The sequence below is a fragment of the Gobius niger genome (assembly GCF_951799975.1).
Source record: "Gobius niger genome assembly, chromosome: 2".
Classification (NCBI taxonomy): Eukaryota; Metazoa; Chordata; class Actinopteri; order Gobiiformes; family Gobiidae; genus Gobius; species Gobius niger.
This window is the reverse complement of record NC_136853.1, coordinates 36,900,718-36,913,546: the sequence shown is the minus strand read 5'-3', so window position 1 is coordinate 36,913,546 and position 12,829 is coordinate 36,900,718. Positions and strand designations below refer to the sequence as shown.

The window sequence follows — 12,829 nt, the reverse complement described above, 5'->3', positions numbered from 1 at the left end:
CATCACAACTGCCTGTAAAATCCTGCACAGTCACTCAAAAAGTTGTTACTTCGGGTCTGAAGTGCCGTCATGCACGAGCCAAATATAGAAGCTGCAGTTACGCTTAAGACCTGAGGTGGCAGTAGTGAGCATAAACTGACCAACTTGCATCTAGTCTCTTTAATATTTATTAATATTATTGTTTTCTTTTTGCATTTTATTGTCATTTTGCCTTTTTGCTATGACTTTATGGTATATTTGCTTTAACCTGGGAAGCACCTTGTGAGCGCTCAACAAAAACCGTTGCTTAATTACTTAAAGGGATATTTCAGGATTTTTGACATAGGGCCTCATTTCCTAGTTATCCAGAGTGTTGTTGATTTCTGGAGATATATATTTATTTTTTTATTCATGTAGTCCTCATATTTGAAGAGTTTAGTGGTGCTAGGCTAGTGCTAGGCTAGCGCATGTCTATGGTAACTAGTAGCCTGCATTAAAAAAAAGTCTGACCCAAGCACAGTGCACCTGAGGCAAATCATTTATAACACCAGACTACCGATTTAAATGTCTGTGTTGACTGAATAATTTTTGAAATATAACCATTTTGCATTTAAAATAACTTATATTTGAGCAACTTCCTGGTTGTAAGCTAGGGGCGGAGTGATCTGCTAGGTTGCTGGATCTACAGTAGTTTGTTTACCTGCGGCCGGCTTTACTAGTACATGTGGAAATCACAAAGGAGCTTTCTACAAATCAGATGTGGCAACGTTTGGAGGACTACCCGATGATTTTAGGAGGTTTCTAATGCAGGCTACTAGTTCCCATAGACATGCGCTAGCCTAGCACTAGCCTAGCTCCACTAAACTCTTCAATTATAAGGACTGCATGAATTAAAAAATATATATCTCCAGAAATCAACAACACTCTGGAAAACTAGGAAATGAGGCCCTATGTCAAAAATCCTGAAATATCCCTTTAAAGTCTCACAACACACACAACACGCTAGTATTTCTTTTTAGAAGAATATGATCAAATATGGCAGTTTCCTCTATTTAGAGACATAATACTATTCAGATATCCCTTTGAAAGTGCCTAAACTTTGTGTCGTCATCGAGATTAAATTCCTGTTTGGAAGTGTTCACATTTCACATTTATTTTGTTGATAAAGTTTTGAAAATGTGGGATCTAGTACCTGCCTGGGTCCTAAAGACAAAACTAAATGTAACTGTACATTGTTGCTTTAATATGTGAGTGCTTTTGGTCGTTATACTTTCCTGGAGACTTTCCAGGGTAAAAAGGCTTGAACTTGTTGGATACACTGAAATTTATTGGCCAGTCTTTGTTGAAACAATGTGTTTTGATGAGTCCACAGAGCCGCACCCTTTGCTTAAGCCGATGCAATTATTAAAGCCATCCATAAGGCTTTGCATGACTTTAGTGACTTTTGGTGCAGTGGACTAACCCTGCTGACGTCATGACCCAACGTGACTTTATGTTCTGCATATGTTACAGTATAATATAAGATTCTTTGGGAATATAAACAAGAGGATATTTTCCCATAGTTAAACTTATAGATGGAAAAGAATACAACAAGGTCACACAGCTTTGAAAATAGTATCTTCCTTCCTGTGTCCCCCTTTAGCCAGAACACACCACTGTGAGCGACACGTGACGTAAACTCCTACATGTTTTGTTAGGCGGAAAATTATTCGTCATCACAGAGAAAAGGCCTTTCTCAAATTTTCGTTTGTGCAATCGTTTTCGCTTGTAAAATAGACCGTCTTCGTCTCTAAATGCTCAGATTACCTTTAAAAGGAGTGTTAACTGTAATCCAGAGCTTTACATGAGGTTCATTAGGTTGAGTTCTCTCTTTTGTCTTGCCCCTATTTGTGTGCAATAGCAGTTTAAGGGGGACAAGTATAAATTGACTGTAACTACATGCAAGAATTGCAACATACAGTATGTTTTTGTATCCTCTTAGTCATACAGGAGTTCTCCATTACCTTTCTTTTTGTCAGTGAGAACAGTGGTGTCGGTCGCTCATTTAGCCAAGTCTGTTTGTCAAAGTCTGGGTTGATGTTTGTCAGCCTAAATGTTTTGCAGGATGGATTAAAAAGATAAATGCATGTGGTACCCGGACTAATCATTTACTTGTTTACTCTCTCTGTAGACTAAATTAAAGATTGCAGTTCAATGACAACATGAAAGTGAAACAGTACTAGAAAGCTGAGTCGTGTTTTTTAGTAAATTTCATTAAAGGCGATGCTTGATCCAAAGTTGCTGTGTTGCTGCCCAGTTTGCAGAAGGCCACGGAGGGCAGTACTGTATAAACCAGTACAGTTATTGTTGCTCTTCCTTATCCTCAGCCAAACTGCGACTTTATCTCTGTGTGGAAAGTGCAGCTCCCATAAGAAGTATAGGTGCTCGCACAGTTGACAGGTCAGTTGGATAGGAAGAGGGGGGAAAGAAACAACTCTGGACAAATCCTCCAAGTCTGGATTATGGGATTGTTACAGTCCAATGTGAAGAATAGTTCACTTAAAGGTTTCTGACTGAGGAGGTAAATGGAGAGGGCTGTGGGGTTGAGAGTTGAGAGTTGGCTCAGAGGCCAGATATTGTGTTTACAGTGTTTCCACCTGTTTTTTACGATTCTGAATGTTTGTTTGTTTTTTATTTATTTGGAACCCCATTAGCGTCCAGCTTTTAAAGCACATATACAATTACATACATCAGCGTACATCATCTTTGTGTCAAAGTCATTTTGGATCGTGGCCCGAAATTCATCTCCCTCGGCAGGTCGTGGGCCACATGTAATGTAAACAGGAAAATACTATAGAGAACATTTCTCCAATAGATGAATAATAATAATGAGCTGTGATTTGGTCAAAGCCCCAAATTGACTGTAGCCTAATCAATAACAACAGCTTACACTTGTATTGCACTTTACAAGCCTGTGTCACAAGTTTATCAAAGTGCTACATAGTAGTTATTATTCATTGACTCCATACTCTGTGGTGGTTGTAAGGTATTATTTAAGCCACAGCTGTCCTGGGGCAGACTGTCCATTTACCACGTGGCTATAATGTGTTGTTCATATCCTGAACAACTGCCCTCTAGTGGCTGGAATGAACATTCTGGTTATTCTGTAAAAAATCATAACTCCGCACAGGAATGGGCTATAGACTTACTTTTTTTTTTTTTACATACTCTCGAATATATGCTGTACAGGGCAGGGGCTGAATCTGGCCCATGGGCCACATGTTTGACACCCCTGTTCAAATGCATATTAACAACTATATCAACACTTGTAATAGTCATGATCAAGGTTCACTCTCATTCCCTATCATTAAAATTCTATTGGGTTGGATATTTGCCTTATGCATGAGTTCAGTTGATTCTATGCAGATGAAGATCTAAATAAACACACAATTAGACCTTGAAAATGGAACAGCTAAAGCAACTGAGCTCACCTGCCTTCAGTGCCTTGTAACATGCTTGTGACAAAATCCACTGAAAACCAATTTATTCACAAATGATCTGGGATTATTTATGCATAAAACACAGAAGGCTAGTTTTCCTTTTGTCCTCCACACATACATGTTGTTCTGCTTTAAAGAATATTTATAATCATAATATCTTGTTCATATTCGTTAATTTTGTAAAGGTACATTCGTCCATGTGTAGATTTCCCTTAGTTGTGAAACCCATTGACTTGCAGCAAACATGATTCTTATTTTGACGGTGGTCTTGCAGGTTGGCCCGGACTGAGGATGATGAGGAGGAAGCAGCTCGAGAGAGGAGGCGCCGTGCCCGACAGGAGCGAATGAGGAGCAGGGAGAACGAGGAGAACAGCAGCAGTCAGCCTGAGACCACCATCCTGACCAACAATCACAGGTAACACCATGCACTTGAGGTGACTGTAAAAAGGTAAAAAAAAAAGAACAACTTTATTGTCCCCTGTAGGTGAATATTCCCTCTGCAATTGACCCGTCCCTCTCTAAAATAACACTCTTCAGGTTTTAACTCATTTTGGTGTTGGAAACATCTCTCTGTTTCCAAGAAGAGAAACTTTTCATCTTTGTCCGTCAGCTGGTTTACTCATGCCTAATGTCCAGACATTGATTCGAGCCTGATGTCATTCCTGATGAAGCCATAACGTTGACAGTGAGCCTTGTACTGATGGATTGGCTTTGCTGCAGTTCATTTGGACATGCATCATCTCTGTGGTCATGAGTGTTTCCTCACAGGGAGCTCTCTGACGCGTCCCGGGACACCACACAACAGGTCGATTGTGAGGAGCCTGACTTAGACAGGACAGGGAGCGCACTCACCATTGTCTATTGTTTAGACATAACCACAATGTTTGCCAGAGGTTTGGTGCTGGGTTGTAACTCGTGCATTTAGTGTCTGGTTCCTTGTAAAGAGACACTTATTGAATTGTAGACAACTGATATGTTTGTATCAGAGAGGCATTTATATGAATTTCTTATCGCGCATAATCTATCTTAGTTTTTTATAGTTATTATGCTAACTACAAGTCATGCCTTGTATTCTTTTGTCCCCACTGGGATGATTGCAGGGCTGTAACAATGCACCGTGCCACAATGCACCACAGTGATAAAAATGTGCGCTGCTCTGTGCGTCTTTTAGCTTCCGTCTGTGGAAAGGAAACCAATGACGATGCTATGTAGAAAAAATGTTTTCCCTCCAACCAGAGTCTTTCAGCGGCTGGAAACGGGTGCGGGGGAGGGAGAGGGATTGTGGGGTTGGACACATGCTTTTGTTTGGATCACATTTCGGCCTATATTCTCTTTCTTTTCAAACAACGGACACGGACAGTTTTTAACTCACTGGGAAAGATCATGTTTTTAGTTTGACTTGTGAGAGCTTATTAGAGCCTATAATGCTGATGGAAGGACATGAGGCTGCGTAAATGAGGAAATTATGTGAGGCTGTAAAATGAGAGCAGCGCTCTTAGTGCTGCTTGAAATAAACCACGCCTCAGTCGACCTCTTTTTTTTATAAGCGACCCCCTCTCGTCAGTGGCGCAGTCATATAGCACACAGTTGCACACATGCAAGATGACCCTCTCGTTTAGAGCAAACGCTGTCCTTGCGCCAAGCGGAAGATTGGGCCCATTGTCTGGGACCTTGTACTCCCACTCCAAGTTTGGATGTGTATAATTGACTGACAAATTAAACAAGGAGATCTGTTTTTTGTGTGTGTTTTTGTTTTCATATCAAAACAATCATTGTGGTTTACGTGAGTAACCAGCGTTAATATCTACAATATCCAAAGCCATAATTGTATTGACCTATGCTTGTTGTGGTGTGTCCTTCTGACACAGTGTGTGTTTTGTCTTTGCAGTGTGACAGAGACTGTGTCTGTGAGCAGCTCTTTGGGAGAAGGAGAGGAGGAGGACCAGGCACTGATGGAGCGCATGGCCAAACGAGAGGAGCGACGGCTGAGGCGCATGAAGGAGGCCATGGAGAGGCAAAAACAACTGGATAGTACTGAGACCGACGATACCCTTCCTAGCGCAGTGGAGAAGACTAACAATGGCGAAGAGGAGAGGCCTTCGACGTGGCGTAGGGGGCGCTATAGAGAAAGTGAGGAAGAGGAGAGCAGATCCTACAGGAGAGAGGAGAATGAGGAGCAAAGAGAGGAAGAGGCTGCCCCAGAGGAACCTCAACCAGCAGAAGAAGAAGAGAGAGCGGAGAGACCACTGAGGTCCTACCTGAGAGATCAGGTCAGTCATTTTCTGTTTTTTCAGAGAGTTTGTGCGCTAAAGGTTGGTTTTTACTTTGATTCATTTGATTCACGAAGTAGATGTAAGTAGTAAGTAAGTAATCTTTATTTATATAGCACCTTTCAAACACTTCACAACACAGGATGTACAAAATTACAGCTTTTAGCACACTCCAGATAATCAGTTTGAACTCTTGGTGGTCTTTTGAAAAAAAAGAAAAAAAAAATTCCACAATTAGCGCTTGCCAATAATCACTCTCCTTAATTTGTTGTGTAAGAAATGTGAAATATAAATGTGCTCTGGCGAATGTGTTTCCATAGGAGTCCACAGAGGAGCCTCAATTTCCAGACGAGGTATAGTCAAATTGATTTATGTTGGCTTTGCTTGTGCCCTGGCCCTGACCTGTGTTTCACGGATGCGCTAACCATCCCTCACAGGAGCTACCTGAGGATGCATCGCACTGGATAGTGAGTGAGAGTTCAAATTGGGTCGTGTCAAAAAGCTCTAAACTATCTGAGGCTCAAGAGGCACCTGTGGAGTTTTGTGAAGATAATGGATCAGTCAAAAGTCTTGCGGTTGTGAGCCATGGCACTGGACAGGACAATGAGCTCTCAGAGAATCTGCGCTCACCGGATAATGAGGTATCCTGCCGGGGGTAAGGCAGTGAGAGCAGAGTGATGTGCTGCAATGCGTTCTGGGTAAATTCAGCAGAGATGGCATGCAACTCAATACATAAACTCAAGTAATTGGTGGTGGTAGATTTTAAGGCAAAGGAACAGCCCAGGACTTTCAGTACAGTAGTTGCAGCAGTAGCCCTGTCTTTTGGTAGTACTTTTGTGGGAGGCCTATAATGTGATTCTACTGACAGTAGTAGAAGCAGTATTTGTAGCAGTGACAGCAGAAGGATTTAGTGTTGTTTTAGTAGCCGTACAAAACTGAAAAGATGTAGATCATTGTAGCAGTTCTCAGTGATCTCATGCTAACCCAGATGCTGAAATTACCCTTGTTTCAGTTTGTCACAGTGTGGTGTGCTTCTAAGACTGCAGGTGCATTCACTCTTGAACTCACTCTTATGTGAATTTGCTTATTTTTGTGCAGCTCGCTGTACCCTGGGCCAACTTAAGCTTTTACTCCCCACATAAACCAAGTGCATTTTCTCCAGTTCAGCTTTACCCAAATCAAAAACTCCTTGACTGGAGCCCGCAGGCCAGTGCAACACTTCATTTGAAAGCTACGACCTACAAAACTGATCTCAATGGATCTTATTCCTCATTGTCACTTTTTTAAAGGGTTTGTTGCTTTTTCTGAAGCATTTTTGTAGCGTTTTCATTGTAATTTTTGGCACTTTTTCATTGTAATTTTGACCTATTCTTATTGCATTTTTGTCACATTTTTATCACATTTTTATCACATTTTTGTCACATTTCTGACACATTTTTTTCGCATTTCTGTCTAATTTTCGTTGCATTTTTGGCACTTTTTCCATCACAGTTTTATCGCATTTTCAACACATTTCCAACGCATTTTTGTCGCTATTAGATGTTTTTTTTTTCTCAAGAAGCTTTTAGATTTGGGTAATGCCAAACTGGAGAAACTGTGTTCGCTTCAGGTGGGGGTCAAGAGGTCGAAGGACTAATTGACACAAACTGACTTAAAATCGCTGTTTGAAAAGGTGTAAAAGACATTAAAACCTGCACATCTAACTGGCGCATGTGAGAAAAAATAAGCATTTTCACATTTTTGTTTAGTTTTTGGTTTCGTTTTTGTCAAATTGCTCCCCTTAGTCTTTTATTTTCATTTGTAAGCATTGGGGCCGACCTGCACCTGAATTGAAAGTGTGAAACTGAAGACAACAGTGACTGCAGGTTCATGTCCAGCACTACAAACTAATTGTATGTGGTTTCACTGTGTGATCACTGATTTGTGCATGCGTTCACCACATGGCACAGACTCCATTCACTCTGATATTGATTATGTTGCTGTTATTGGTATAAAAAAGAATAAACACTACAGTCACAGACTGTAGCCATGGAGCCACTTCCATTCAGCTCATAACGTCCAGGGTTTTCAGAGTCTATGGTCACAACTCAGTTTGCCTTTTATCTATTTCTGTGGTTTTCATGCTTTTTTCACCAAGTACCACATCATGGAATTGTTGACCAACTACAAGGCCTCAATTAAGATCTAATATGGACTAACAGGGGTCTAAAATACCTAAATTAGACCAAATTGTCTAAATTGGGTGTAAACCATGTCTAAACTAAAAACAAATATGTAACTTAAATGCATTATTAAAGCATTAAAGGGACTATACGGAGTTTAAAAATGTTAAAATGATGTATTTTCCTCCCCCTACATGTTCCAGCCATGTCCTAATGTGTAGAATGAGTTCAGACCTGTTCACCACAACTGCCTCTGAAATCCTGCACTGTCACTCAAAAAGGTGTTAATTCGGGTCCGAAGTGCCGTCATGCACAAGCTTAATATAGAGGCTGCAGTTACGCACAAGGCCTGAGATGGCAGTAATGAGCATAAAATCACAAATTTGCATCTAGCCCCTTAAAGAAATTATATTAAAAAGAATAAAGTCTATAATTTTGGATGATTCTGTCCCATCTGAAGAAGTGCTGAAGTGCTTTATTTTGAAACGTCATTTGAAAGCTCAGAACCTAATGGAGGCCTCCATTAGCACTAATTAGGACTTCATTAGGAAGTGCAGGAATTTTAAGTATTTAGATAAGTAGTGAGAGTTCTTCACTGCATACAAATTGTTTGCTATTGGATTTGGAACCAAAGTACATCAGGGATAATTTTTCCTACACAAAAAGATTTTGAATTGTAAAAAAAAAAAAAAGAACATGTAATCAAGTTATTACTAGGACCATATAGTGTGCCACACAAAATACAGCGTCATTTTAAAACGTGTACCTTAATTCCAAATCATTATGCCCTAAATGCCTGGGTTAGCAGCCGTGATTATCCAACAGGTTCAATAATGCACTGATCATAGGTTTTCGAATATCATGTACAGTATATCATGTAATTGTCTGAAACATACTGGACTTATAGTAATAGTGCTGCACTAAAACGTAATCAAGTTCACAATGGGATTTGGACCTTTCACAGTGAAGTGGAGTGGACGCAGAGAGCCAAGGTGTTAATGATAATGAGAAATAATTCTACATGCACTTCCTCTTATAAAATGCTTTCAAGAACCACCCAAGATTATTTGTGGACCCAAACTATAGATCAAAATATGAGTGAGCCAACACTTGTTTAAAGCTTTTTATGCATTGGCCATTATGGTATTTTGGGTTCCTTGTGCGATCCCCTGCATTAATGGTTTAATGCATTTATAATGGTGTCCAATTTATGCTCAAACCTTTGGCCTTTTGTCCACACATACTCTGTACTAAAATGAAAACCCTCTTTTAGCACTCAGATAAATGTGTATGGGTATGACTGCTGTGTCTTCCTCAAACTAACCACATGTCTTCTTTTATTAGCGCCGTAGTTTATACATTCCTTTCAGAGTGTAAACCGCATACTTAATGCTTCTTGGCAGCGAGTATGCAATATAAACACATCTTTACAAGTCATAGCACTTCCTACTAATATTAAAGTGCCTACTTCAGATATCTTCAAGGGCTAGAATGTTTTAGAGCCAGAATATGACGATGTGGCACCTAGTATCCAGGAAACCAGTTTTTGTGCATTACCTAAAGGCAGAGTTTGGAGCTTACATTTAATTTGTAGAGTATATAGGATATAATATAATGAATAATGCAATGCAAAGTATCTTTCAGTGGGTTTAAGATTGCTAAAAAATAATTTGAAAGTTTATGAAGGTTGTCCTTTTGACAGAACTCGAAAGTCGTATCTTATTTCATTAAGAATATGAAAACAAGTTCAAACAGCAGATTGTTTTTTATTTAGTTTATTTAGTTGAATAGTAAAATGTTAATTATGTCACAGCTTGTCATGGTCGTTGAAGATAAATAAACAATAATCACTTGTGTAATCAATTAAGTATTGACAAGCTTTGTAGATAAACCAACCAATGGGAGCATGCCTGGGAGTCGGAACAGACTCCACTGTTTGCATAGTCGGAGCCAGACACCCAATGTAACACATGATGGCAGTACATTACACGAGTGGGCAGTGTGTGATGCCATGCTGTGTGTTTCCGTTGTGCTCTTTCATCACGTCGACTCCTCGTCACATGACCAGCCCCGCTCCCTCACCACCTTCCATCGCCCTGTGTTTCTCATGCAGGTGAATGAGACCGACGTGGCAAGAGAGGAACGACAGGAGCAGAGGAAGCCCAACGGAGGTATCCATGGAGAGGACACTCCGCCCAAACAGCACCAGAAACCCGAGAGGACCCTCAGGTACGAGGATCACCTGTTCGCATGAAAGTTTAACTCTGTTTACCTCAAGCACAAGTCCAGCGGCACCTGCGTATAGGCCAGTGTAACGCCTCATTTGAAGGCTACGACCAGCAAATCAAATCAAGCGTCGTTCTTGTTATGATGGTCACGTTTTTGTCCTTTTTGGTTGATTTTCATGCTTGTTTTGACATGTTTTGGTCACATTTTTGTGACTTGAACACGGTTACATTGGACTAAAAAACCTAAATGTAGCCAAGGCGCTACAAGAAAACAATGAAAACGTGACAAGAATGTGGCAAAAACGTAAGAACAAAAATGACAAAAATGAACACATGACAAAAACGGGGTAAAATGCAACAAAAAAGCAATGAAAACGTGGCAAAAAGGGAGAAAAAATTGGCAAAAACGTGACAAAAAAACAATGAAAATGTGACAAAAAATGTGACAAAAATGCGGGAAAAAAATCAATGAAAATTTGACAAAAATGCAACAAAAAAAGCAATGAACATTTGACAAAACTTGACAAAAACATGACAAAAAAGCAATAAAAATGTGAGAAAAACATGACAAAAAGCAATGAAAATGTGACAAAAACATGACAAGAATGTGGCAATAACAGCAAAAACGTGACAAAAAATTGGCAAAAACTTGACAAAAAAACAATGAAAATGTGACAAAAACGTGGCAACAATGTGACAAAAATGAGACAAAAACATGACAAAAAAAGCAATGAAAATGTGACAAAAACATGACAAGAACGTGGCAAAAACATGGCAAAAAAATTGGCAAAAATGTGACAAAATATTGGCAAAAACTTGTCAAAAAAGCGATGAAAATGTGACAAAAACGTGGCAAAAATACGGAAATAAAAAGCAATGAAAATTGGATAAAAAAAGCAATGAACATTTGACAAAACATGACAAAAACATGACAAAAAAGCGATGAAAATGTGACAAAAACATGACAAGAACGTGGTAAAAACATGGCAAAAAATTGGCAAAAACGTGACAAAAAATTGGCAAAAACTTGACGAAAAAGCGATGAAAATGTGACAAAAACGTGGCAACAATGTGACAAAAATGCGACAAAAACATGACAAAAAAAGCAATGAAAAGGTGAAAAAAAAACATGACAAGAACGTGACAAAAAATTGGCAAAAACGTGACAAAAAATTGGCAAAAACTTGACAAAAATGCAATGAACATTTGACAAAAACGTGACAACAATGCATCAAAAACGTGATTAAAAAAAATGTAAAAACACAACAAAAACAAGGAAGGTCCAGCAGGTATAGCTTTCAAATGACACGTCTCCCTGGTCTAGAGGCTGTGAGATCCATTCGAGAAGCTTTTAGATTTTGGGTAAGACTGAAGAAAACACTCTCTGTTAAAGTGGGGGTTAAGAGGGTAAAGTTATAGGCATTATAGTTTAGATAAAAAAGAATAAAATATTTGCCAAAAACACATTCCTTGCTCTACCATATACTCCTCTGCCCTCAAGCGTCTTAATGACACTGTCTGTTATTGTGTGTCACTGTGTGGCGCAGCCTGGAACTCGTGGCAAATGATGAGAGCGTTTGGTAATTGAAAGGAGCCTTTGATTAAGGATTTCTCATAGACCCACTGTGTTGGATCAGAGCTACAGCGTTTCTGACATGAGTTCAATCTACATCTGCTGCTCTCAAAGGAGACCAGTCAGTTCTCTGTTTGCTTATGCATGAAAGATCTTGAACTAATAGCTGTAAGTCCTTGAAGTAGACGCAGCAACTGAAGCCACTACTTTTTTTTATCTAATAGCAACAGTAGTAATTTAGTACTTCCAGCAACATGCACAGTGGCAGCAGAAGCTCTAAAAGTGTGAGTTCTGATGAAGAAGTACACGCATTATCTTAACTGAGCAGCCAATTGTGCGTTTTCTTATGCATGACACACTGATCTCCTGAAGTGTGGCTTTAATTATTCATGCGTTCTCACATTTCGGCTGTTTATCCCTATGTAAAGCAGCTCCAGTCAGCGTGACCCTCCGACTGGTTGTGATTTTGACTTCTTTTTTACCCCATGTTTCGTGCCCCCGTCCCAGCCGTGGAAGTGTGCGGTCCCCTGAGGTCCCGGCAGGGGTGGACGAGGAGGATGACGACGCGGCTCGTTTGGAGGCGGAGCGTAAATTGGAGGAGCTGAAGAGACGGCGCGACGATGCCGAGAGCGAAGAGTTCGAACGCATGAGGCAGAAGCAGCAGGAGGCCGAGGCTGAGCTGGAGGAGCTGAAGAAGAGGAGGGAGGAGAGGAGGAAGGTGCTGGAGGAGGAGGAGAGGCAGAGGAAACAGGAGGAGGAGCAGCGCAAGGCCAAAGAGGAGGTACGAGGAAAACACTGAGGATCTAACTTAGGTTTGGTTTACATTGATAGTGCCATAGTTGGTTTGCATGTTCTTCCCATGTCTGTGTTAGCATGGGAATCATCCAGGCTTCCCCTACCACTAAAAACATGTACAATAGGCCAGGGTGGATGAGAGTGTGTGACTGGGACGACGGATGGAAATTACAAACCGGTGTTGCAAAGTCTATTCAACCGACCTCGACTGAGTGATTGACTTTTGCCACCTCTTTTTTCATACTTATTTTCAGTGACGTGCTATGGGGTTTCGGTCAGGGCCTTCTGTAGCAACCTGGGCTCGCTCACTCAACAAGGACACATTTGAAAGGCTTTTGAATAA

The 12,829-nt window shown here is 40.3% G+C and overlaps 1 protein-coding gene across 4 annotated transcripts in view; it reads left to right on the top strand.

Moving 5' to 3' along the window:
• The window catches only part of cald1a (caldesmon 1a), an 88,043-nt gene that overhangs the window by 51,543 nt on the left and 23,671 nt on the right, over positions 1-12,829 (top strand). For 3 of the 4 annotated variants that reach the window (XR_013792656.1, XM_079552457.1, XM_079552458.1), the window contains exons 3-7: positions 3,733-3,873; positions 5,347-5,728; positions 6,049-6,081; positions 10,004-10,119; positions 12,199-12,472. Coding sequence is in view for 3 of the 4 variants with exons in the window: in XM_079552457.1 (XP_079408583.1) it covers positions 3,733-3,873; positions 5,347-5,728; positions 6,049-6,081; positions 10,004-10,119; positions 12,199-12,472 (946 nt within the window). In the remaining variant the exon portion in view is untranslated. The remainder of the gene's footprint in view (positions 1-3,732; positions 3,874-5,346; positions 5,729-6,048; positions 6,082-10,003; positions 10,120-12,198; positions 12,473-12,829) is intronic. The other variant, XM_079552459.1, reaches the window with a different exon arrangement.